Source organism: Calonectris borealis, chromosome 3, assembly GCF_964195595.1.
Source record: "Calonectris borealis chromosome 3, bCalBor7.hap1.2, whole genome shotgun sequence".
Classification (NCBI taxonomy): Eukaryota; Metazoa; Chordata; class Aves; order Procellariiformes; family Procellariidae; genus Calonectris; species Calonectris borealis.
In genome coordinates, this window is record NC_134314.1 from 6,899,987 (window position 1) to 6,927,245 (window position 27,259).

Consider the following 27,259-nt stretch of genomic DNA (forward strand, 5'->3'; position numbering starts at 1 on the left):
GCTGGTCCTGAATCCTCGCTCTCCCCAGCTGCCTCCTGCCCAGGGAAACACCCATGCACACACACGTACAAACAGGTCTCAGTCAACCCCCAGACACCTCGGGCTTTGCGGCAGCTAGCCTGACCCCCCTGGTCCCTCCAGCAGCCAGCTCCTCCACAAGCTGGGAGACACACACTTCACCTACCCGCCAGCTAGCCTGGCTGGATTTCTGGTAGTGATCAGATACTGGCATAACGCACCCACAGAGTATGCACACCCACGCTCCCTCCAGCTGCTGGCACCACGGACGCATGGCCCCTCCAACCCATGGTCCCACGCCCGTTGCTGCACCCACACCCCCATACCCACACGTGCACACACAAGAGAGCCCATCACACAGGAGAAGAGTTAAAAACAAGTATAAGGAGAAGAGAGGATGGACTGCATTGATCAGGCACAGGGCATAGCCAGACAAGCTTACTGGTCAGCAGCCTGTTTACATGCAACTAACCTTTTTTATCCCCTTATCCCTCTTTTTTTCCACATTTGTTCTTCCCCAACCCACCTTGATCCCTCCCTTTCCCAACCTTTGGTTCCTCCCCTAAACATCCCATAAGAAGTCTTGTGCAACCACAAGCTGCTCCTCCCCTGCATCCCACAATGTGTCCCATACCCACAGGCAATGTTCCCTCCTCAGCCCAAAAGGTGGGAGCTGCTCCCGTTGCTGCTGCTGGGTGTCACCCCCAGACATGGCCAGCCCTGGGAGGTGTTGGGCAGGGCATTGCTCAGGGTCCCCACCCGATTTTGCTCCACTGCTCCTCTGTTTATGGGGGGCATGTGGTTTTTTTCATCACGTACCCTAACATAGTCCACAGGCTGTTCTTGCAGGATGTGGAAGGAGGCAGAATGTAGTTCTCACCAGACACAAGATCACACCAAGTCTGAAAAACTCGGCAATATGCAGAAACTACACCAGAATTGTGCTCGTGTTTAGGACAGATCAGAAGCCATGTGCAGTGATGTATTATTAAATATTCACAGTTTTAGTTGGCTTCAGGTGGCTTTTATTCATTCTAACCAAAGTGATGCTGACCTTCAGGTTATACTTTCCTTTAGGGACCTTTTTAGTTTAAAGTCAAGTTTGCCATTACAGAATTTTGCTTTTTTGAGTTATGTCTCTTGGGGAAAAAAAAAAACAAAACAAAACCACACATACACAAAAAACCACAAACCCCAAAATTAATTAAATAGAAAAATAAAAAGAAATGCACATTGGGGAAAAAAAAGTATCTTCGTAGAACTACAAGACACCTAAACAGATATTGTGGACATTTCCAAATTTTAAAATTAAACTAGACACTTTTGGGTAATGACCACACATGAAAACCAAGGGAATAGTTTTCAGTTATGGAAGAGATTCTGAAACAGTAGTTAAGAGTACAACTCTTGCTGAGTTAACCATTATGAGCTAAATTAGAAATTGGACGAATCATTTTCCAGCCATATAAATCATTAAAGTTTGTTAAATTGTTGTATCCATAAATGAGGTAAGCCAACCACTTAATGAATTATACAATGCGCTATTTTCCTATGGATGTTATTCCCATAGTTTTTACTGTTGTTGAAAGTCCATTTGTGTTTTTTTGCGAATACTTCTAAAATTATGAATAATCTTCACTTAAAAGACTAAAAATACATGCCAGCTATTATCGTATATATGAAATTTGACAGCAGTTAAAGTGTTGGTATCTGACCTTATTTGGCAGCTTCTTTGAACAACTTTTACTAGGTATGCTTTATAGGATTAAATGTTTTTAGATTCGTGCAATTTGTTCTATAAGTAAGTCATGTTAAAGGGAAAGCAAAAGTGTTCTAGATATTAGACAACCAGTCTAATGAATAGCAATAGCTTTTCTTGCAATCGCTTTTTATTAGAAGCCAAACATCAAGATCAAACTTTCATTGCATATTCGTGCAAGGACCGATTCTGAATCCTGTGGAGCAAATAAAGCTCAGCAGAAATTTTAGGTGCTCCAGTGGAACAAGACCCCAGTGTTTCCCACGCTTGCAATTTTTCCATTACAAATTCATTTGATTTGCAAAAAGTTGGCACCGATTGTAGGCAGGGCAGACCAGATCTTCACCTACCTACACAGGCAGTGATACGTAAGTGATGCTAGTTTATCGGGGCTGCAGATCTGATCCGGAGGTCTCTGCTCAGCGCCGTCCTGTATTTTGTGCACACCAGCACCAGGGAGCTGTATGGAGCTACCACCAGGCACCGCTTTGGCCTTGGTTTGAAGAGACCTGCAGGAAGCAGTGACCTGGCCCAAGGGACCTGCTTTTCCACTGGTTCTAGCACAGCTTCCATGCAGGATTTCCAAACATAGCAGCTTTTTGTCCTGAATGTCTGTTTGGTGAGTTTAGTATATCAGATTTGCAAAGTCTGTGAATAATTGGCCCACAAATTATGAAAGCAGTGGGAGAGCTTGATTTTTAAATCCTAGGAGGTAGGCAATCAGCTGAGGAGCACAGATACGACTATACTGGTATGGCATACCACAACGCAGGGTATTAACAGCATTTAAAGATGAAATTAAGAACTGTTAAGGCAGAGAACCTATATGAAGATGTAGGACAGGGAAGCAGCTCAGTGGTCCATCCATCCAGGGGTGGCTGGCAAAAGAAGGTAAATTATTGCTGGGCAGCTTTCATTCCCGGCATTTATACTGGACCCGGAATGGTGCCATGGGTTGCTGTGTCCCCACCAAATGTAAAGGGCTCTGCAAAAAGAAGAAAATCAGTAGAAACATTTAAGTTAGTTCAGTTAATGGAATTATCATTGTGCTTTAATATTAAGATATATTCTTGGAGCCTTGATCTTAGAGAACCAAGACCAAATACTGAGAGTATTTCCTGGCTTTGCTGAAGCCATCGAGTAGGGCCTTCATAATTACTTTTTATTCCACTCACTCTGACAGAAGATGACACATGAGATCTTAAGAAACTCTAACGGTTTTGAATATCTTCACCAGCATAATTGCCTGTGGGTACAGACCCAAGTTACAATCAACTCCAGTGAGAGCTGGCGTGGCAACACACCATCGGTCAGGAAGAGGCAACCTTCCTCCATATTCTGGGTGGACTTTCTACCACTGCTTGAGATCAACATCTCACGTTCTTCAAGGAGAGCAGAGGAATTAAATTCTCCCAGCTTCCAACTTCCAGCCTAAAGGGCAATCATACAAAGTCCATTCCACACTAAACTCCCTCTTCTCCTTGGTAATTTAGCTACAGGCATGTTTGTCATGTTTAGGTTGTGATGGGCAGACATGCTGACTTCGCAGCAGTCCATGTTTGTGAGGAACAAGGATTTTTGGACAGTGGAAGGGACACAGTGCAAATAGGGAACGAAATTACTGCTGAGAGTGGAGACCACGCCACTCTCCCTTAATGGTAAAATCTTTCTGTGTCACAGTTGCTCCTACAGTCTTACCCTAATCATTTCTCTTCCACCACTGAATATGTAGTGGAAGAGCACTGCAAGTGCTGCATCTGATTTCATATCTTTAAAGTATTAATAATCCAGTTCCATATTCATTGGTTTTGTGAGTGGCAGAAAGCAATTATAAAATCTCTTGTAATGTTTAGGCAATGATGAGACAAAATACTCTTGTAGGTGCATTCTTACATAGACAGCGCAGCTCCACTAACATCGCTGGAGTTACTCTAGGTTTTCTGACTTAAAACGAAGATTGAGTTATTAATTACATGTTTTATTAACACTCCTCTCAAAATTTTGCTTCATTATACATAACCACAGTTGAGCATGGTTGTTCAGCTGAGCGTGATGAATGAAGGACATAAAGATGTGGAATGCTATATAAATGCATGGATCTTTTACCTCCTTTGGTACTGCATCCAAAAGCACAAATTCGTATTTGTATAGGAATAGCACGACGAACAACTGGATTTCCATGATAGCAAACCACCTGCAAGAAAAGGGAGGAAAACATTGGCCGTCCAGCCTGACCATCACAAGTGTGTTATAATCAGATAAGAAACGGGGTGTCTTTGACACATTTTACATTCCATGCTTTAGTTCTGCCTGAAAGTTTATCTTCAGTAGGAAAATATGCTGTAGCTTTGTTCAGCTTCATTACTCAGTGAAGAACATGAATGTAGCGGCTGCCCCTTCTTTCTGGTGAAAAGTTAGACCGACAGTATTCCTCTGACACCCTATTTTAAAACAGCCCCTTATCATTACATTTTTTTCCACTGTGTAAACATTTATGTTCTTCTAACGCTTGCTGACTTGAAATAACTTCACAGGAGTGAGAAAACAGTCAAATATAGAAAAGGCTATATGACTAATTGTGCTATATAAAGTTATATAATACAGCTGGGAGCCTGATGACGTCAGAGTAGCTGTGACAGCGGGAGTTATTATTTAATGCGTCAGCATTAGAATGCAGTATGAGACCCAAGGGCATGATTTTTTTTCTGTAACACTCTCAGAAAGGTCTGTCTTAGTCAGTCCGGAGAAGATTTCATGTAACTGCAGGTGAACTCTTCTAGGCTATTATTTTTTAATGTTGATATGTACAAGAGTTTTCTGCATTCAGGCACTAGCATGCACCTATGCCAGGTCATGGGATTACTCAGAATTCGGACATAAGTCTTAAACACCTAGTTAAAATAGTAATACTACCTTGCTTTTCTACACAGTTTATTTTCCATTATCTGAGATATGCTGGAAAACTTGGATAAAACAGCTATTGGGGAACTCACTGGGGAGAAGGCAACATGACTGCACATGGCGTCAGCCTGGATTTGGCCTGGCAGGTGTGAAGAGGAAGCTAATAAGCCCCACGAGACCCAAGCTAACTCCTGCAGAGCCATCCAGATCTGCGCACTGAGCCGCCCTGTGCTCCGGAGTGGGAGGATGCTTGTTTGTTTTGGCGTAGCTTCAGACCCAAATTATCTCTGTGATTTCACATTGGAATTACCTCGAGATAGGGAGCTCTTGGTGACCTTGGGCTCAGGGGAATGCAGTGCAGAGATATTTCAATGGAAGTTAGCTCAGGTCAGGCAGGACTTGCTAGCCCAAACTCCGTGCCGGCAGTACCGTGGCAAAGGTGGGCTCCTCACGGTCACTGCACTGGTTGCACAGTGCGGCCCTGGACCCCTGGTGCTTGAGGTCCTGCCTCTGAGCCGTCCTCACTGGTTTGCCATGGATGTACCATGATGCAACCAAATGCCAAAATGCCTCCAGGTTGCCCTGAAAGTGGAAGCACTGCATTTACAGAGGTCTGTCCTTCAAACACGAGCATAGCCAGATGCGGGCTGAGCAGCTCTGACACCTCTACCCGTGGTGGGGTTCATCTGCGATCCGTCCGAGCGGCAATGGATATAACCGATAACTGACTGCAGCACTTCCCACCCTTAGATCTCGGACAGACTGCTGTTGCTATTCTGCTCTGCTGAGACACAAGGATGATAAGCAACACGCATGTTGCCAGAGTGTGGCCAGAGGGACAGCCCAGGCGTGAAAAGCAGGACTGCAGAGTCCCAGTGCATCCCTCTCTCCCACAGCACATTGTACTGAGCAGAAACCACAAGCTTTCTTGAAGCTAAATGCCCCGTAGTTCCCACCTGTCTTTCGTATTCACGACTGAGTCCTAGAGCCTCCCCTAGAACTCTGAGTCACTGATGCCTTCCCGTTTTATGTAGTGACAAGGGGGTTTCTGAAATCTTGCCCCCAACGCACTGTTACGTATTGGTGGTGTGCTGGAACCCAGGAGCCCAGCTGTGGACTGAGGTCCTGCAGTAAATGGAGTCCGAGAATGAAATCATGGCCGTTGTGCTGAAGGGTTTACAATGTCAGCGTAAGATAGGAGACAACAGATGGAGCCACGCAAGATAAGCACAGGCAATAGTCACCTGGTTAGACAAAAGTAGCTTCATGGCCATCAAATTTTCCTTTAGGTAAAAAAGATGGCACAGAAATGGCTTTGTGGGAGCTCTCCCGATGTCAGTTTCTTAGAATATTTGACAAGTAAGATATTTTCTAGCTTTCAGTTTGATTAAATTAGCTTTCAATTTCATGATGAACTTTTGCAATGGAGAAATTAAATGTTTCATACATTTCATTTATAAATCTCAGTAGTGAATTAAATGAAAATGGATCTTAAACTTGAAATATCATTGTTTCATTCAGTCATACCAAGGAAATCTGCACCCTGGGATCTAGATACATCCCTTGATTTAATTTCCTTTCTTCCAAGACCACCACATTATTCTTTCAGAATTACTGCTGAAAAACATGAAGGTGTGTTTACCATGTGGACTGCCGAAGGGTTTGAAAGGACTTTTTGTCTGTCAGCAAGAAAAAGATTCTCCATCCGTTGTATACGTAGAAGTGTTATCATTTTCTTTCTAACCACAAACTTATTTTAAAGATATTATCAGATTCCAGAGAACAGCCTGAACAAAGAAATAGGTCAGTATATATAAACAAGCAGCTTTCAGAAACTTTGTTTTGCAGCTTGTCCTGTACCTGCGGATGCCTCTTGTGAATTCTGCTGTCACCCTTGCTGGGAATGAGGCTGTGCTCATATTTAGCTTAGGAATATGGTACAAGTCACGGAGGTACGGCAGTGAGTGAGCACTTTCCTCTGGCAAGCCTAAATGGTGAATACAGTTTTTTTCATTTTGTTTATGTCTTTAATGTCTTCACAAAGTTTATCTGACGCTCATGTCCAGCCTGCTATAGGGTGCAGATTCAAGAATGCAGATCCTCTGCAACACCCTCTGGATTCCTCACTTCACATGGGACTCTTGAGTTAAACTGACCAGTTTTAGGGATTCTTGGTTATTTGCTTCCTAGAGGAGACCAGGTTTTGAAGGCAGAGAATTGAGCATAGAGATGTTTGAACACAGAAACGAGGAGCAGCTGGCTCTCTGGGACTTGTTCCAGGAAGGGACAGCAGAGAAAACAGCAGAAGGAATGCAGGAAGCATGGAGGCTGGCATTGCTGGGGAAGTGAAGAGAGACAGGATCTGCAATTTAAGCCATCACACAATTGCGTGGGCCTTAATGCAAAGGCAAGATTTAAACAGAGAGGAGACAGTTAAGACATTTGAAGATTAGCAAAGATGTCAATGGCATCATAGAGGATGGAAAAAGAGTCTCAGACCAGAGAAATGTTCTTTAGGTTAGTTTCGAACTGGCTTATGGCAACCGAAAAGTCTGTGTCTGTAAACTGGCATGTTTGTAAGTGGAATGACTCTCCCTTGATGAAAAGGTGCCTCAGCAGCAGCAGAGCTAGGCTGACTTTCCTCCCTGGAGGATATCCCTTGATACGCTCGTCTCAGATTCTGAATTTACATTGTGACTTAACCTGTCTTTTCCAGGAATGAAACCTCTTTCAAATCAGTTTAAACGAGGTCCAGATAATACTGAACATTAGGGGACTGCCCAAAAGCAAAGCAATGAAAACACTTTATCTCCAAGTGTAAGAGGAGCCCAGTTCAAGAGAGTTGTTCTCTGCAGGGTTTGGGAATAAATAAACCCCAGCTGTTTCACTGACCTTCCTGGACACTGATGCTTCCCTCCTCCGAATGCCACAAAGCTGTCCAAGAAAGCATTCTTCTCTAAATTTGCCTCTTTCCAACGATCCTGTGGGAAGAAACTTTTTTTTTCCAAATCAGCCTTATATAAATAAAGCCTAACTTTATTTCTCCAGGCTAAAAATGACCTTGGACAGCTAATCCTCAATACAAAGTTGCACTAATGCCATTTTTTGCATTCAACCTGTTAGTGTTACAGTCTGGATTCAAAAGTCAGCACCAACTCAGGGAAAGAAATGAGGGTCCCATTGGAAACATACTTAGTGCTGGAGAAGTTTTCCAATCACCCCTAAAGCATTCTTCCTATACCTCCCCATTTTTCTAAATCCTGTGTCTTGAGCTATTGAAATGCCTATAAAAATGCGATCTCCTCCTTTTAAATATATGCACATTCAAAGCAAACGTTCAACCAGTACCTTCCCTCAGCCACAAAATTGTATCACAGCACACAATCGGCTCACGCACGTCTTGCACACAAACCATTTCTAAGATGCTGTGCACAGATAAATGCAGGGTGTGTGAGCTGTCACACAAGAGAAAGGCAAGGATTGCACAGCCCCATTCTCAGGGGCAAGCCAGTGTTGGAGAAAATGAACTCTTCTCAACAAAAACAGCCGTCTGTACCCAGACGACTCCTTGCTCCATCCTGAGTTGCTTTAAGAGAAAAGGAACAACACGAGGAGCAAAGCAATATTGGCTAAAGTTTGGTGGGTGTCACTGACAGAAGTAAATCTCTTGAATGCTGGGTGACAAACTATACCAGCCTCCAGAAACTCAGTGCAACTCTACGAAGGCCTTCAAGTAACACCCTGTCAAGTTTATGGTGGCTAACTCCTCTGATGTAGCTGTCTTAGAGAAGATGTAATCTTGTGTTTGTTTATTTTGGATTTTTTTCAGCTTGGGCCATTTAGAGCTTTCTGAAGAGGAAACCTGTTAGATCAAAATCCAATAAAGGCAAGAAAAAAAATCTCCGTGGTGATGAAGCTAGGTGATACCATTTGGAATGGCAATGTCCAAGGGGTACTGACCTATTCCTCGTGGAAAAAGGGTGAGTTTCTAAAAAAATAAGCTAGCTTGTTTTTTAGGAATAAAGTTACTAAAGAAATAAGCTGCTGCATCAAGGTTTCTAGTTAGGGTTTCAAACAGACAGGAATTGTTATGAGGGATTTCAAATTGGTGAAGAGTTTGCTAGAAGGGAAGTTTTGTTTAAATTACTCCTTGATGTATTTCTATAAAAAAGACAAACGGTTCTACAGCGGATGGTGCTAAAAAGAGCAGTTACAAGCCTGCCCACACGGCCACCTGGAGTGGAATAATAATCAAGAAACTCTAGATGAGCTACTGAATTAGCAGAGCTAATACTTAGCAGAAATCATCTGACTGGAAAGACCAATGAGCCTGGGTAAATACGTGGAGATGAGCTATACAGACAGATGCCAGGGAGAAGAGAGTATTTGGAGTTGGGTTCAACAGTGAAATCAGTGGGATCTTTCCATGGTGGGCTTTCAATCAAGATCAAAGTGATATAAAGTAGTACCATATTATTTGGAATATAACTGAACTTTAAAGTCTTGCTTATTCCTACAGGCTCCTCCTTTTTGTGCACATCTTTTCTGTATCCTCCAGACGATGTGGAATACCCAACTTTAAGCCAATTTGTCCATGTGCTTTTGTTGTGAAATAAGTGAAGAGGAGAAAAGACAGCAAAATACCCACACTAAGAATGACAACTTACAGGTTTGAACGTTTCTGGGTCAGGAAAATATTTTGGATTCCTGTGCAACCAATACGGCGACAACATCAGCATGTCACCTGCAGGGATGGTGAAATTCTGAAAAGGAGAAAAAACTCTAAGAAAAGAGAAAATCATGGGTTCAACTCACAAAACAGTCCCTCCTTAGTACTTCTCTTGCATCAGCAGAAGGTCCTAACAGAGGACAAGTGAAGGTGGTAAAGCCATGGTGGGCATACTACATGTTTGAAGCTGCTTCTTGCTGTTTCCCTTTTTTCCATAAGAAAGACCTAAACAGTAGAGAATGTGGAAAGACTATTTTTGTTTTGGTTTTTCAGATATAGAAATAATAGAAACATTATTTCTGTCTTTCCCACTTCTTGATATACCATGGGAACTGGTATTTTTTTCCTAAATCTTTTGTTAAGCACTTCCTTCAAAACCCAAAGAAATCCATAGAAAGACTTATTTGAAAATAGACCTTTATGGGACTTTAGTAATTTTTTAAATGGGCATGAGTGCTGACTCCTTAAGAGAGAGTGTTTTTCTCCCAAACATTTATTTGTTAGACTCCTGAACGCTGGCACTTCCCCTCGAAACGGACTGAACAGAAAAAACAGAAAAGAAGAGTTTTATCAGTTACTAAATTGTTGTGCCTTTTACTGTATTTGTTGTGTCTGATTACTGTTTCATATACCATCAGCACAGTATCTCCAGCTCAATTCAATTTAATTTAAATTCAATTCAAAACTGAAGGTAAGACTATGAGCAAAAGAAGCCAAACCACTCTTAAATTAATGACAATTAAAATAATGATGATGAATAAATCTGTTAAACTAAACAGAAGTTATATGTGAGATTGTGGAATATCTCTACTATTTTAATTTTATCTAGATCTATTGGGAGGCCACTTTCCAGACAAATCATACAGCATCCTTTGGGGGGGGGGGGGAGGAGGTGTGGAAAAGAAAAAAAAAAAAAGGAGGAAAAAAAAAAAAAAAAAAAAAAGAAACTCACCTGAATTTTTATTGGGTTTACTACTTTCTTGGTGATTGCACCTGGAGACCTCAGCCGTATGGCTTCCAAAGTGCACCATTTAATAAAAGGGAGCTTCTTAAGGTCCTCATCAGAGACTTCTATTTTATCTTTACCTGTTGTGGCATGAGAAAGAAGACTCCGTGTAAAAATTAGATTTCATACTTGTTTTGATACGTGTTGACATGTCTTGCTTTAGACCTTCTGATAGAATACCTCAAGACTTTAAGATCTTGTTTACACCCAGAAATTTTCTTTATCTTTCAAAGTAAATAAATGGACCAAAATCAGTACAATTTAAGAAAAGCCACTGAAGATAATTTAGTAACTCTAAGGCAGATGTAGATACGGCATTCACCAGAAGAGGCCAAACAAAGGTCATCTTGGAAGTTAAGAGTCCCTGGACTTTGGTAGGACACTGCATGGGGAATCTTGGGGACTGTAGGCACCAAGACAAGTAGTCAAGGCTGAGCTCTTGGGCTATGTTAACACTAGCAAATAAAACAGGGCCAGGAGAAAGGCTGGTTCATGATTATCCTTATTGGTTAATTATTGACATGTTCCTTGATGTGGTTTTGACCCATGTCAACTAAGAGTCTTCCATGAAAGTCTAAGCATTGTTCAGGGGACTGCATATGTGAATGACATATGGGGGTGAAGCATGCTGGACAAATTGGCCTCAGATAAGAGAAAAGAGAACAGTTCCTGGCCTGTTTTTCCACAGAATAGCTGTAACTCTGGTGAACATCACACCATGAAAAGCAGCCGAATTGAGAGACCTCATCTGACCCTATCATAGATGCATGAAAAAAGCACAAGACTGGTTAATACAAAACTAGGTCTAAATGATAGATGTGGAACGAAAAGACAAATACATACAGCTCTTTTTCTACCTTCTTTTGCTAACATCACAGGTGTTTTTGCTTAAAAATGTCTTGAACATTTGCTGAGTAAAGAACTCAGAGCTGGACCCTATGTTATCAGTACTACCCTCAGCAGCAACATTCATTATTCCCAGCCATTGACCATTGGCCAACACAGAATAAATCATTTCTAGGTTCCAGAAGGACATGATGGGATTTATTACCTGCTTTGCCAAAAACAGAAGCCAGGTCTTCCATGATTTTCTTGTAAATGGAAGGATAAGAGAGTATGAAAACAAGGGTCCAGAATGCAATCTAAAGAGAGGTGAAAGTACTTTAACTCGGGAATATGGAACAGAATTACAGTATCTTTGTAGCAAATCACAGAGGCAGGTGAAAAGATTTTTACGTTTTTTGGATGTGCCTGTTGTAGTTGGGATGCACAGGGAGCTGTGCTTCCAGGATAAATCCACATCTAAGGGCTCGGATCTTGGGAGATTAGGTCTAGTCATCTGCTGTGTACTTCAGTGAACATAGCTTTGGCTTTGAGCTTTGAAACACAGAATCCTTTCTTTAATTTCAAATAACTAGGTGTTAAAATGAATTACTAAATCATTGTATGTGATTAGATTTAGCTGCATGAATGGAAGAAAAATTAAATAGTAAATTCCTACTAATATTAGCAGAAATGAGGTGAAATCATTTGCAGGCCATTGTCACAGTGAGTCACACTAAAATGGGCAGGAAAAGTTTTAATCAACAGCAAAACAAGCAGTAGTATATCCCTTTTAGAAATAATTTGCTAACTGATTATGCAATGGAGTTGAAAATCAAGAAATTTAGGAAAGGAGAAAATCCTCTTAAGTAGGATGAAACCAGAAGACTCGCAGCACTGCCAGGAGTCCCTCTCCTCTTGCTGAGCTAGCGGCAGATGCAGTCTGCACGCAGATCTGGTCACAGGCCATCTGTGCTGGTGAGGGATGAGACCTCTTACTGTTATTTCCCAAATAGCCCCACGTGGATGCAGCCCTCCTTCTGCAAAACAAATCTGGTAGCTTAGTTTTCTTGTACAGCACTCGGACACCGTGGCTTCGCTCCATGGGCTGAGGAGGGATAACTGAATTGTTTCAGATAAAAGGGTTTGACGCACTTGTAAAAAATCCCCTTGGAAGGTGAAAGGCCTTTTTTCATCATTCCAGTCACCAGAACAGTGGTTGTGACTATTCTGAGAAACAACGAAATATCTGTATGTCTATTTACAGCTGAATATTACAGAAGTAAGTAATGATAGTCTTGTGGAAGGAATGTCAGTTATCCTGATAACAGACAGCAGGCTATGCCTCTCACTTATACCAACATGTGAATCCACAGAAACCTCACTGAAATGGATGAAATTCCTTTAGGGTAAATTGTAGTAATATCCAATCTACAAAAAACATAGATATATCCATTAGGAGTACATATGAAAATAACTCACTATCATTTTTTTTCTAAATCACATCTGTAACAGACATAACCGTGCTGGAAAGAGCTTAGTAGTCATGGTAAATAAAAGATGTTTTTGCTGCTATGGATTTTTCATCTGAGAAATTCCTATAAATGTCTTTGGTCAGCCTAAGCTGTGTTAGATATCTTGGGCTTGTTAGCATACATATATCTGTATCATTAATCTGTCAAATCCGTTTCTAACATAGACAAAACTTAAGTGGCAGTAGAATCAAAGTATTGCTTTTCTTCCCCTGAAGCAACACCGGCATTTGTACAGCAGATCCCCCAAAGCGAAAGGGCCAAATTCACTCAAGGGTTTACACACAGATGAAGTTACTCTGTATTTCGCTTTTGATATTCTTTACAGCTGATAACACCAGGCTATTTAAAATAGAGTCTTTACTGTAGTACAGCCACAGTGCTTCAAAGTAGAGTTAAATGCTCTTCAGAGCTATGTTCCCGAAATCTTATGATAGGAGATATAATAATTTAGGAAAACTACAAGAAGAGCTTTTCTTGTCATTGCTTCTGTGACATTGCAGCCTGGGTATATTTGTAGTGATGCATGTGGGCGTGATAATCCCTTCTTTGGAATACATGCGGTGTGTGTGACCTCTGGTTCAAAGTCTTTGCTTCCCAAATACAGGCGTTTGAACAGGATAGAGAGAAAGTGTTTCTCTAGCTGATGTACTTACAGGGACAGCGTTTGCTTGGGAAGCCCAGAGCATTAGGAGACCATAATTGGGAGCTAGATGTTTTCCTTGCAAGTTATCCAGGAGATGTTGCAGTAGTGTCTGTTACAAATAAAAGTTAATAATGTATATTTCCAACAAGATATTAAAATCTAGTTTAGGGCAGGGCTTACTAGAATTCAAGGACACAATGTAAGACTAGTTTATCAAAGAGAAGTAATGTTAGTTATGGGTTTTTTGCAGTGACAAAGTAGAGATGACAGCTGTTAAGAGAAAATGAGACTCACTTATAGGCAGAGGGCCAGAAGTAATCAATGCACCACGTGAATCCCTACTGAATACTTGTACTGCCCTCCATTTTCTTGAAGTTTTGGGGGGATTTGGTTCCCTCACTCCCCATTGTTGCTTGTGTGTGGAAGAAAGAAAAAAGAAATCTCTATTCTTTTTTTAATTCTTGCTCTACTTCTCTACTTCCCTGAAAATGGGACTGAACAAGTTGAATGAATGGAAATGAAGAAAATGTTCTCTCTGTTCCTGCCAAAAAGGTGCTTGTTATGAAGAAATGGTTTGATATATCAGCAGACTCCCTAGTTCCAGGTGCTTTGTTAGTGACCTAACCAGTGACTTCAACGACTTGATATTCTTTGAAACTATAGCAACTGTGTAATGTTCTAGGATCAGCTTTTGTTTATAGTATTTCCTTAATATAGGGCAACCATGCATTCAAGGCAAAGCTTCCTGTCTACTTTTCAGAGGGGAAAAGGCTGACCTTGAATAAAAAATGACCGCTCTTTTCTCCAAATTCTCACCCGCTCTAAGACACCGAGTTCGTGCCTCCTACTTCCTGCACCTTCTTACCTCCCACCATCCCCTCTCCCACCCTCTCTTTTTTTCCATTATTCTGGTTTATTTTATGAAAGAAATTGTGGTATGTAAAGCTTTTAAAGTCTAAATAAACCTGGTTTGTTTAATGATCTGTTCTATAATCATTTGGTAGATCAAAATTCCCAGGCCAGTCTGCCCTCGCATTTGTCAGCCGTATAGACAGAATTCCTGCCATAGCTAAGGAGAATAACCAGGGGGACAACTTATCACAGCTTTGACACAATCAATATTTAGGGTACTTGGCTTCCAATCCAGTAATCTGCTATTTTCTACCAGTCTGGCTGCTGGAGGATCTACTCACTCTACACCAGGGCTTAAAAATAGTACATACAAGGTTTTGAAATTTCACAGCGCGGTGCCCTCAGAGAAACAACTGAAGAGGTCTTTCTCTCACCCCTTTCAACTGCTCACTGCAACTGCGATACCGGAGGCTGCGATGGGTCATAGTTCTGAACCCTTGGCTTAAAATTCCCCAGAGGAAGATGTCAATTCTCAGAATTGTAGGAAATAAACTAAATTGAGGAGTAGGATCAAAATTATGGGTCTGTCCTAATGTAGGTGACAGCAATACTGACAATTAAGGTACAGTTATGAAAGCTGACATATTTGGCTTATTTCTTCCAGTACTGAAATAATTCCTGCCCTCCATTCCTTCAGTCAGAATATACAACGAAGTCATCTTATTTCATACCCTCGGATGTTTACCTTGGATGTGGTCTCTGAAGGGTTGGTCCTTTCAGCATCTGACACTACTTTCTCAAATAATTTTAGAAGCCATTTTTTTGATTTAGACCAGTTCCTGTAAAGAAAACCAACAAACAAGAAGCACTTAACTGAGGCAGCACAAACCAACATTTCCTTTTCCATGAGAAGGACTCCTTGGTTTCTTTCCAAAAGCCCCTGGGCAGCAGTCAGTTGATGAATAGTCAAGTGTCAGTCTGACTGACAGTAGCGTTGACTTCATCTTGGCCAGACCCCATCTTGCAGCCAGGACCTGTGACTGCAAGACTCCTAGATTTTCATATCTATTCCACTACGGGTTTTCATTGTGGCTTTGGACAATTGCTTAGGTCAACCTTTTCAAGAATGACCTCCCCTGAGAAAATAAAGGCCACGTTTTTAGAGCATCCTTAGTTCTTTCTGAAGGCTATTTTGAGGTGCTCAAGATGCTGTCATGGCCCTGAGAGCACAGACAGGCTCCCTTCCTTGGAGTTTGGTTGCCTCTACCCAAGGTCAGCTCTGTGACATAACCTGGGATCAGTCTGCTGGGAAAACAGCTAAGGTGTGGGAAGGAGCAGGGAGATGCCTCGCTGGGGACCCCCTCAGCTTGGGACTCACATTTAGGCTCAGGCCTTTGCCCTTTGCCCAGTTCTTCTGCTCCCCGACAGGTCCAGGCTGGACCCCGCCCACCTAAGCAAGGTTGTTTCTGCTTTATGCCAAGAAAATACATGAGGCAAGGTCAGAACTTTTTTGAAGGACCTCTGAAAGCCTGCCTGACCCGAGGGTGCACCATCGATAAAGACAGCGCATCATCCTGCAGGGGAAATGTCTCTCGCGGTTGATATCCCAGCAAGCAAAATGCCTGTAATGGGTACACCATGTGCATCATCTCCGCTCCGTTACCTCAGGAAGCACTCCGGCATCTGAGAAGCGTATTCGAAGTCCTCATCGTACTTCTGAAAATGTTCTTCAAACTCCTTGATTTCACTCTGACTTGTCGGGCAGATGCCTTTCCCAAACAAAGTGTTCACCACTGCTGGATACATGACATGCCTGCAAGGACAAAACCCCTGTGACTTGCAGGCCGTAGGGAAGCTGTTGTAGCAGTTTTAGGTCAGGACGCAGCGTGTTCAGTTGCCAACACTAGAAGTGCGGGACCCAAGCATCACGCCAGTATGGAAGGCACAAGGCTCGTACCTCACTCACGCCCTTATTGCGTATTTTAAGCAGAGGCTGGGAGATACATGGACCTCAGGCTAGTCCTCTGCATGTGGCTGAACTTCATCCGTCAGCGTTTGGTGCAGTGACAGGAAGGCTCTGGGTGCTGACGTCCCCTTCTTCCCATTAACCACCCCTCTTATTTCAGGTTAGCCCATGTGGACCTTCCGGGCACTGCACAACCCCTTCTGCAACCGGACACCCCGAGAAAGCCTTCCTCCGGCTGCAGCTCTGCTGGCCTGAACAATGCTTTTTTTGTTTTCTTTTTATCTCTCTCCTTCCCTGTTTGCTCCTCCTGCAAACTCTGAGCTCCCAGGCCACTTTACCTGTACTCTAGAGAAACCCTTATGCAGTCTTTGCTGGGTTCCAGCCACTGCTGAACACGTATTTCGGGCAATGGCTCTTTCACTTTCTTGCTTTTCTACAGATCCTCAGGAAGATGGAGCCACCTGCTGGCTCCACGGATTTAATTCTGAGGCAGCTAAATAACAATTATCCAGGGCATTGCATTCCAATTCTTCTCCCCTGTGTTGTCTGGCAAAACCAGATTTATTGTGGATGACTCTTATGGATTCTGTAGTTTATCATTTAGGCTATGACTTTTTTTTTAATTCTAGACAAAGAGCAGCTGATTCGGATTTGACGACCAGCGTCCACGACAGCCATGGCAGTGGGAAGGATGCCCTGTTCCCCAAGGCTGCATCAGGGATGCAGTAGGGAGCCACGCTTCATGCTTCACCTATGACTTGTACACCCATGCCACCACGGCACCCATGCCATGTTGTGGCCCACAGTCTGTGCCGGTGCCAGTACAGCACAGAACAAGAGGTCCATCACTGCCCTCAAAACTTGAGCCCAGGTAAAAGACCACAGATGGATTCAGACAGGGGAATAACAAGGAAATGTGAGCCAATATCAGCATAGCAGGCAGTGGCGTGGCACGCTACCGACTTGATGACTGTCCATTTTTTCACAAGAAGCAGATGTGACTTTGATCTCAGAAGGTGGGGGAACACCACGGGATGTGGGGGTTTGCACCCCATTATTGAGACCTGTAGGACTGAGAGCTGGAAGGTTTCAAAGCCCCTTTCCCCCACATTTTTCCCCAGTTAATCCAACGTACAGTAATTGAAGTGACAGGTGCTCAGTGCTTTAGCTGCAGTAAAAAGCTGTATCTTAGATGTATTATGCAGAAATCAGCAAAAGACAACCTGGATGTGAGGTCTTAGAAACAGGTCCAAGCCAAAGGCAATATTCAACCTGTAGTCCTGACGGACAACAGGCAAGATACAGGTGTTGTCCCAGATGATCAGGAAGAAGGAGGAGTTTAAAGCTCCGTTGTTGTCACATGAAACTCTTCAGTAAAGGGATTTTTTGACATGAAGGATGAAGTTCTCGCAGCAAAGTCAGTTGCAGAAATCTTATTTAAGTTTTGGGCTAGGCTTGGCCCAAAACACGCAGGGAAAGTTTTCATCCCGCTGAAGATCAAGCATTTTGTCTGTTCATAAGTTCTTTATAAACACGTGAAACTTTTATCCCATCTTTTGGGAAACAGGGTTTGTTGCTGTGTTTTCTTTTTTCTTCGAGATAAGTAATTCAGATGTTTCTCCTAGCTGGGAGAAACACCTTTAGATGAAACCCTGTCCATTCTGTGGGCCACCTGAAACTGTGAAGCAGTGAGGAGTATCCTGACACAGCTTTTCTAAGACCTGTGAGCCTGAGCTCCACCTGCTTTACGGTAACATCTCTGCTCCCATATAGGTTTCCCACGCGTTAAAGGTGTGCTGCAAAACTCCCTTACCTTACCAGGTCATTGAGGTCGCCTGTGCCCTCTGTGCCCAGGTGTGCCATGTGCTCTTGTAGTTCCTTACACAAAGTGCCCGTGAACATGTGCAGATTAGAAGGACCCATTTTTCCCTTCAACATGCTGTAGAGGTTACCATGGTTCTGATAAAATGCTTCTGCAGGGACAGAAACTAAATACAAAAAGAAACAAACGTTTTGGAAAGTAGATGAAGTAGATTTTCACTGAAAAATAGGAGTGAAAATTTTTATACACAAATTGTGACTCTAATTTAAATGCCTTAACCCTCATTTTCCTAGAGTGAAATTCCCAGAAAGCTTCCTTCTAACGCCATAAAGATTTTGGTGAGCTCTCGCTTCTACCAGTCTGTGTAGCATCTTCCTGCCTCATGAAGCTTCAGTGCGAGAATCATCAATCCAGAGATTTCCCCCCAGGTTCCATATGGATGTACAGAGATGTGCATGCGCTCCACAAAACTGACTGATACGAAAAAAAAATTAATCCAAGAAAAAACAGTTTGGGTCTTCATGCTATAGTCATACCAGGAGAGTCTGAGAGAGCTGGGACTGTTCAGCCTGAAGAAGAGAAGGCTCAGGGGGATCTTACCAGTGTGGATAAATATCTGGTGGTGGGAGTAAGGAAGATGAGGCCAGGGTCTTTTCAGGGCAGGAGGCAATGGGCACAAATGGGAATACAGGAGATTCCACTGAGACATAGAAAAGTTTTTATTATGAGGATGGTCAAACACAGGAACAGGTTGCCCAGAGAGGCTGAGGAGTCTCCATCCTTGGAGATACTCAAAACCCAACTGGCCACAGCCCTGAGCAACCTGCTGTCGCTGACATCGCTCCGAGCAGGGGCTTGGACTAGGCGATCTCCAGTGGTGCCTTCCAGACACAGGGATTCTGTGATTCTGTGATTTAATCTCTCTGCCAACTTGCCTCTCTCTCATTTCACAGTCCCAAATTGCCAAACTACTCAAAGAATTCCTGTCCGTGTGATTCCACATGGATATAAGCACATGAGCTGATGGAGCATGCCACTGCGGATGGGATATATACCTCATCCCTTTCTAATGACTGTTGTACTACAGGGTAACAGCTAATTATTGCTGCAAGCTGATTTTCAAATTAAGTGATAGGACAAGATACTGTTGCTTCAAATCTGATACACATAGGTGGAGTGTCTAGCCACAGAAAAGGACCTGATCTCAAACTGGGGCTGCTTGATGATAAAAGTAGTAACAGTCCCTGGTTCAGAAACCTTTAATCCCTTGAGACTGAATCCAAATCACTTAGCAGGCTTACAGTGCTCGATCCACATGAAGGAATTTCATTTCGCCTTCATTTCGTAAGCATGGTCATGGGTTAAGATAAGCATTTAAGTCATGATCAAAAAACCAGTGGGCTTTGGATTGGGCTTTAATGTTCCTGGGTAACTAGAGCTGAACTCCATTAAAAAGGAGCTAGGTCTCATTTACCTGCATTCTCGACAGCTTGTTGTACTGCCTGTTCAAAATTTAAGTCTTTAGATTTAAAAAATGCTTCAGTTCCTTCATCCTCAGTCACAAAAGTAAACCGTTTTCCCAGAGCGAATATTGTGAATACAGGCCCATGCTGGAACAAAGAAAGATTTCATATTACCGTATTGTTAACACGTCTGTCGGGAGCCCCAACAGGACTTCAGTACTGCTGAGAGGTCAGGGGGGAGGACCTGGTCCTTCCTGCTCTCTGAACACCTTGGCTCAGAAGTGCACAAAGACGAACATGAATCAGACCAAAATTTGTAGACTTACAGGCCAGAAAGGAACATCACGGGGCCCTGCCTGACCTCTTGCAGAGTAGAAGAGATTCCTTCTCCAAGATTAACATTTTATATTTGAATTACATTACAGTTCAAATAATACAACCTACTGGATTTAAAGAACCCACGTGATGGATTGTCTACCGCATCCCTTGGCTGCCATAGCAAAGTACCCACACTGTAAAAATCCATAAACCTACCTATTTCTATCTACATTTTTTAAACAAAAATCCCCCACTCCTGCATCTTTTTAATGTTTTTCTTTTCTTTTCTTTTCTAGTTTAAAGGTTCTGCTAATATCAACGATTTCTTTCTTATATAGGTGTTTGAAGATTAATATCAAAATAGCTAACAAGCTTTGAGCAGAATAGATGGAGTTTGTTGGGACTTATATTCAGGGAAGGGTTTTGTTGCCATAAATCATTCTTTTGTTTTCCCTTAATCTAATACCCTAAAGCCCTCTCAAAACTTTCAGCAATAAGTATTAGCTTCTGAATTCCTACGTCATGAAAAAGATCACTTATATTTGTAGATACTCTAAATTAGCAAACAAATGTGCAATATATACTGGCTGTCAGATTTAGGCATCAAAAATCAAAATTAGGAAATGAAGCATCTTTAGCATCTTTTTCTTAGTCAAGGCAATTTCTGCTCACAGGCAAAAGCCTTGGAGCATTTACATTTATGCACACCACCTTCTTTGGCAAAGTTATTGTACATACGGAAAGGTTTAGGGCTTTCATAAAGTCTCTAGAGACATTACGGAACTTGGTTTTCTTTTCCAGGTTACACTGCTGACAAGGGTGAGAAAAAGTTTTCTGTCGATCTGTTTGGAGTACTGAAAGGCCTTGAATCCGCCTTGCTCACATGGTTTATGACATTGACTTCAACCATTTCTTTTGTTGTCTGTGTCTGTATTGTAAAGCCTGCTTCATCAAAAGCTCTTTGAAGCCAAGGAAAAGATTCCTCTTGACATCAGTTGAATTTTGATTGTGTCCTTCAACTGTAAATTATTAAAGAAAGAATGACTGTTTAAACTCTCTGGGTGATAATAAATAAAATATTGTTTTAATAATAGCTAAATTGCTCAGGTTGCTTTTTTATGGATAACAGCATGTCCTCATCATCAGGCTGGATAAAAATCAGTGAATTTATACTGTGCTTGTTTTTAAATCAGATTTTTTAAATTTTAAATTAACATTAAAATGTACTTAAACTAATTTTAAAATAAAATTAAATTCAAACTAATAGCAACCTGCAATAACACTTAATTATTCAATTAAGGTCGCACTCAATTAAAGATTGGAACACTTTATTTCAGCTGATTACATGTGAGCAAGATGCCTACGCTCCCATTATAGACAATAGAGATTGAGTCTATGCAGTCAGGGAAGCCTAAAAACCAATTCACCTGACCAGCTGCTACACACCTCTGTTTTTGACGGTGAGCTGAACCGCCCTTAGACTCCACTGATAGGACTGACCACGTGTCCACTGACCATCAGTAAAGCTTGGACGTCTTGCTTACCTGTAAATACCTACACAAACGATCTGGTTTTGAATCTCATCCAATTTCCTGCAATCTATCTGGAATAATTAAAATTAAACCAATATTAAGCAAAACTGAAATAAAAAAAGCTCCATAAAGGACCTCCAGAACAAGTCAGCTTCACTGAACAGCACAGTGATGGTGGATATTCAAAGACACATCTTTCAGGAAGCAGAATTTTGTGTCCAAACAGGAAATTACAAACAAATATGATATCTGATAAATTAAATGTAAAATTAAAATAGTAAAAAAGGACTTAAACAAGTGCTGGGTGATAAATACTTCAATTCAAAACTCTAGAAGGATTAAAATATGAAGTTGCAGCCACCTACCGTGATCTGTTAAATCACCCTCAGCAACAGGAGGATGGACAGGCAAACGTGGTGCCTTTCTAAAGGACTCCTGAAGGAGGACCTGGGAAGCCTCAAAGAGTCATTCCAGTACTCAGCAAATTTTTACAAGCATTATTAAAGATCAGGTTTAGCAGTGGATAAATAGAATGTACCGAAGAAGAGCCCAACACAGCTTTTAGGAAGACATAAGGATGTGTGGCCTAAAACATATTCCTAATTCATTCCTTGGAAGAAGGAATTAAAAGTTTCCTCATGATCTGGAGCCATTGGGAGTCTAAACTATGAGGAGACCTAGAAACATCACAGAAGTAGGCGGCCTAGAAGAATCACATTCTGAAATGACTCCAAGATCTATTATACAAGTGCTAATGATTAATTTAGAGCTCTCATCTTGCTAGGAAAGGAGCAGAGAAAGAACAGCAAACATCTAAACCCATCCTGTGCCCGTATCTTCAATTTAATATGTGTCTCTAGCCATTCCATCTCAGCAGGATATACTGAGCTAGAAAAGGCAAAGGGATGCACAACCAGCATGAATGAAAGTTTCAATAAAAGGAGACTAAGTGGACTTAGATCCCAGGAAAGGTGAAAAGAGAATAATTATTCCCAGTTTCTCATAATGTAAAAGTAAATGGGCACCTATTAGAAGCTAGCGGGTTTAAAACCAGACAGAATACTTTCTGGTTCATGGTTAAATTATGGATTCATTGCTGTGGGGTGCTGTGAAACCAAAATAATACACAGGGTAACAAAAGAGATTAGGTTATCATAGTCAGATCATCTGAATGCAAATTCTAGCCTAGGAAGTCCTAAACTGTCGATGACCAGAAGCTGGGAAGAAAAAGCAGAAGGTGGTGTACTCTCACCTGGTGTGCTCCTTACAGCCTGTTACTGAGCATCTACTAATAGCTGCTATTTGAGACAGACACCTGAATAAACAGACTTTTCATCTGTCCCAGTATAATTATGCTGATGTAATAAAATCAGCGATTGGAACAAGCTGCCAAGCAGTTCTGCATTTACCATCGTTGTGTTATGGGCAGGTACCAACGAAGCGTGGGCATTGCCTGCCAACACTGCGTCCCCTCTCTGTCTCAGGGACTTTAGCATTTTGGTCTTTTGTGCATGGAATCAGAGTCACAGACCATTAGCGAGTCGGCTGTGGACACTGTCTTCAGAAACGCTCCACCAGAAGCCTTATTCTCTTCTCCAGCCCGTCTCCCCTCATGCAGGGATGCATGTCCCTTCCCATATAACCCAGCGAGCCATCCCTCACGCAACCACACACAGAGGATAAGGCTGAGAGGCATTTAGCTGAGTCCTGAGACATGGCACCATGTCCCAGACACAATCAACACACTGAGAGTGATGTGTGTATCCACAGTTCCATACAACAGTGCAGAACAATCTCAGGGGTTTTGCTGAACTTTTCTTGTTAGCTTAATTAGCAAACTGATGAGAAGCATTTGAAATTCCTTAATTAACTCTTATCATGTTTGCCAGGCAAAGTGGGGAACCACATCCGTTGAACCCCTCATTAAGCAGCTCTACCTGTACTTTATGTTGCATGGTTACCCACCCTGCCCATCCCAGACCGCCTGCAAAACTGCTTTAACTAGCCAGGCAGCTTTAGGAGGAAGAGGTGGTATCTTTTATTAGACCAGAGATTAAATATTTTATTAGAGCCGGGGATCTTTCTTTTCTTAGACCCACTGATGACACAAGGGAAAAACCAGACAATTCTTCCAGCCCACGTCTTCTTCTGTACGAGGAAAACAGAAGCAGCGAACTTCAAGCCAAGCGCAGGCTGGAAGCAGTGGAAGTCTGGTGTGTCACTCCAGGGCTTGAGAGAAAAAGCAGTGAGGGATATACACAAAAGGGACAATAATAAGAAAGCTAACCCTTTAAGAAAGAAAAAAAAAAAGAGTGTCACTTTGACTGAAGGATTAATCCAGGCAGGAATCTTCTAATTGTGAAAGTCTCCCCTGAAGGTAATGACCCTACGGAGCTGAAGAGTTTTCACGCTGCCTAGAGCCTGTTTCTGCGCTAACTTTTAGGAGGGCAGCTTGTTCGTACTAAGGGCAGTTAACCCTGTCCTGGCAATATTAAGGAGTTTGGAATTGCTGCAGATGTATTTTGCCTTGTAATGCCTGTTAATGACCCCCTTTGGCAGCAGCACCTGTTTTATTTGGCTGTACTGTGCTACAGTGTCTATTCCTTTAAAAGGGGGCAGGCAGAACAAGCCTTATCCTTCCTGGCCTCAGCACATCTTGCGGCGTGGGAGGTGGGAAGGGAGGGAGACGTGCCTGGGGTGTTTAAGGCAGGCAGCCAGCCTGGGGTGACGGATGGAAGGGTCCCTCTTGGCCCAGGGGGACCGCAGGGAGAGGTCACAAGTCACAAGGGTGCTGAGTTGCTGGACTAAGAAAAAAGTCAAAGGAAAGGTCGTGTCTGCAAACACACAGTAAAGGGGAGTTATGTAAGAAAGCCTTCTCTTTCTGCTTTGCCTTATTTTGAGTTTTCTCCCATTGAAAATGTTTCTGTCCCAACAAAACCTGGGGTTTATAAAGTTCTTCAGGTGTTTCTGAAGTGTTTCTGGTGTGTTCAGACGTGTCAGCAGCTGCCATAGCACCAACAGCGGCCTAAAGGGTCTCCAGGCAAATGAACATCAAAATTAATGGACCCAGAGCCACTAATTTTGCATTTGTACTTCAATACATTCTTTAATATGTAAAAACTTTGCTCATTCAATCTGTGAATGAACCACCAAAAAGGACTCTCCTGTCAGGTTTGTTTTAAAATTTCGTCTAAGAGACTTTGCTAAAAGCTTCCTGGGAAAAAAGGCAACTAAAGCAAGCTTAAGTCATGGTGAAACACCTGTCCCCAAAAGGGGATTGCACTGGAAAGGACAGCTTGGCAGGCTGCTTTAATCTGGTTGCCACCAGGATACGTTTTCAACAAGACAAGGAGGTTCTTTAACAGCCTCATATCAGAAGAGTCAAAGAAATATCATGATTGGTTTTCTCAAGTGAGGCTTGATCAGTTTATTTAAAGGACTATCTGGCATGGTTTCTGAAATAGTAGGAGAATGGATTGGAATGAGTTTTTTTCCAGTCCTACATTTCTGCCCTAAGATGAATGAACAAATAACTGATCATGGTATGCATAGAGGAAAGACATAGTAATACGAGGTTAAAGCCGGCCTGTTAAGCTCAACGAGGCCAAGGAACTCCAGATCACCCGTATGAGCTTACTCTACGGCACACCCAATGAGCTTTAATACAAGATAGACAGCTCTTGATGTTCTTACACCTCATACTTCAGCTGATTATACTTGAACCTCTGCTTTCATTGAACACCACGAGTTTATAACAACCATGGCTGCAAAGAAGTACTTACAAATATGAAATCTAACAGTTCAAAATGAGAAAGCAAATTTTAAACATCCACTATTTATTAGTATTTTTTTCAAATTTCAGGATGTTACACTGGTTTCATTTTTAGCTAGTTTTTGCAAGTAGTGGGCTGTGTGATCCTTCAGTATCGAACACTTGAGGCTGACTATATTGCAGTAGCAGGTGATATCATCACTGAATGAAAATGGGAAACTGGGTTTTATGTCAATTAGTATTAGCTGCCTAGAAATTAAGCATCTAATCTAATCATTTAGGCTCTCTCTATCAGACAGACATAGAGAAAGAAAGGAATGTCCAGAGGTAAATCTTCACACCCATCTTTGGTAAGGTTTTTAGGATGGAAAATGTTGCCTGCCAAGCATGCCTATGTCTCTCTTGAATGTTGAGGGACACCAGCTGGTACTCAGAAATCTCACTTAACTTAGGCACGCAAATAATTAGTCTCCTGGTCTCCCAGCACCTGGCACAGGACTTTCCACATTATCTGAAACCAAGATACCAAACGCACCCAGACTGCAAAAGCAAAACATCAGAGGTGCTGGGTCCAAAGAGGATGATCACAGCACAGAGATCATGCCTGGATTGGATCCCCAACTCAGCAACGTTACTGGTACAAAGCCAATCCTAAATGCAAAATGTTCCTAACGTTATAAAACGTGACAGGAAAGAGGCAAACTTAATGCAGAAGTTTCTCCTCGCCTTTCCCCTTGCAGGCAGCCACCCTAAGCATGCACCCACGAGCAGGCATGCCGCCACAGCCATTACCTTGCTTCTAGCTTGCTCTATAAACTCCAGAGGAGCTTTCCCGAATTGAAACGCAGCTCCAAACCAAGGGATCCAGCTCCTGATGCAAGGAGGGGAGCTCGGGTTTCTCAGCTGAAAGAAAACAGCCTTGACAACAAGAAGTCCCAGGATTGCTGCCAAGAGGAGAGCAAGAGCCATTTTGCCTCTTCGCTGCCTGCTGCAGCAGCTGCTCCGCCTACCGCAGCAGCCGGCATGGCCGCGCTGGCCAGGATTACCCCAGACAATGAATAGGGCCTCTTTTATCAGTCTTGCCAGCTGATCACTGCCATGGAGACAAGATGTCAAAGCATCAAGCAGCCCAGGGTACAAGCCCTTTTTTTGGAAAAGGGAGAGCTCTGGGACGAGGACCAACTCCACTGCTTGCAAAACTTAGATGTTGCTGTGACAAATCCTTGAACTTTGCACCAGTTGCTGGAAGCCTACCCAAGCAGCCAGGGACACAGCCAGGGACACTGTGGCAAAGCAGTGTGTTGCTTTCTTCAGTTAAAAAAATTATTTTTTGGCAATATCAAGATTACGAAGCGGAGAGGAGGTGATTTGTAGATATTTAGCTTTCAGCAAGGCAGATGGCAAGAAACTTCTGCAGGCATCACCTGAAGCAGTAAGCCTTACGGAAGGTATCTCTCACCTGCCTGAGATCGTCTCATTAAAGGCTAGATGTGTGTCCAGTGTCTGAGGAGCAGAGAAAGGCTTCGGAGGTTGAACTGACAATTCAAAACCTGCTGGTGGCCCCTATAATATCACTGCAATGTCAGACAGAAGACAAGATTTCAGAGGGGTCAGATTGGTTTCTTTGCATGTGTGGAAGTGGCACACCAAAATTATGTACAGAATTCATTAAGTATAAAAAAAACTAGGAAGTGCTCTCACAGCCTAGCCCCACACACCCTCAGCAAGTTTGAAGACAATACAAAACCTGGTTTTATTTTATCCATTAAAATATTTCTTTTTCTACAAAGGGGTAAAGTGATAAGAGAGCTAAAGGCCTTGTAATGTTGGACTATATTTTCATTATACGCACAGCCTGAATAGTGAGTTTAAAGTGATCTATGTATACAAGCCCTCAACCTTCTGTGAAGACATTCATTAAAGGCTTTTGTGTTTCTTTTGGACAATTTTTTTTTTTGTTTGCTTAGCTTCTGCTTCTGGGGCACGATTTGGTGAAGGACACGAGACGCTACTGAAAGGCACTATTGTGAGGAGGACACAACCAGTACGATGGTGCGATAGTCACTAACAAGCTTTCCTCAAACTAGGTCCTAGTCCTGGACCTGGATAATACCTAATGGT

General features: G+C 42.4%; 1 protein-coding gene across 4 annotated transcripts; it reads right to left on the reverse strand.

Moving 5' to 3' along the window:
* Positions 1 to 839: 839 nt before the first annotated feature.
* CYP39A1 (cytochrome P450 family 39 subfamily A member 1) lies at positions 840 to 26,168 on the reverse strand. 4 transcript variants are annotated; one of them, XM_075144912.1, is made up of 12 exons: positions 25,931 to 26,168; positions 19,528 to 19,663; positions 18,045 to 18,219; positions 15,929 to 16,078; positions 15,011 to 15,104; positions 13,424 to 13,522; positions 11,465 to 11,555; positions 10,360 to 10,493; positions 9,346 to 9,441; positions 7,571 to 7,659; positions 3,884 to 3,971; positions 840 to 2,762 (listed from the first exon to the last, which is right to left on the reverse strand). In XM_075144912.1, the coding sequence occupies exons 1-12, from the start codon at positions 26,105 to 26,107 to the stop codon at positions 2,691 to 2,693; spliced, it is 1,401 nt and encodes a 466-aa protein (XP_075001013.1). In that variant the 5' UTR covers positions 26,108 to 26,168; the 3' UTR covers positions 840 to 2,690. The 4 variants fall into 4 exon arrangements, with proteins under 4 accessions (XP_075001013.1, XP_075001014.1, XP_075001015.1 ...); XM_075144913.1 differs by lacking the exon at positions 13,424 to 13,522; XM_075144914.1 differs by lacking the exon at positions 19,528 to 19,663 and having other exon boundaries at positions 25,931 to 26,166.
* Between the last annotated feature and the right edge of the window lie 1,091 nt (positions 26,169 to 27,259).

Bases quoted from the DNA above. Each gene is read 5' to 3' on its own strand.
- CYP39A1 (XM_075144912.1), bottom strand. From the start codon at position 26,107: ATGGCTCTTGCTCTCCTCTTGGCAGCAATCCTGGGACTTCTTGTTGTC. The intron at 11,556-13,423 runs GTAAGTACATCA...ACCTCTCTTTAG, and splicing joins CCCAAGCAAACGCTGTCCCT to ATTGCATTCTGGACCCTTGT. The intron at 7,660-9,345 runs GTAAGTTGTCAT...TTCTTCCCACAG, and splicing joins ACCCAGAAACGTTCAAACCT to GATCGTTGGAAAGAGGCAAA.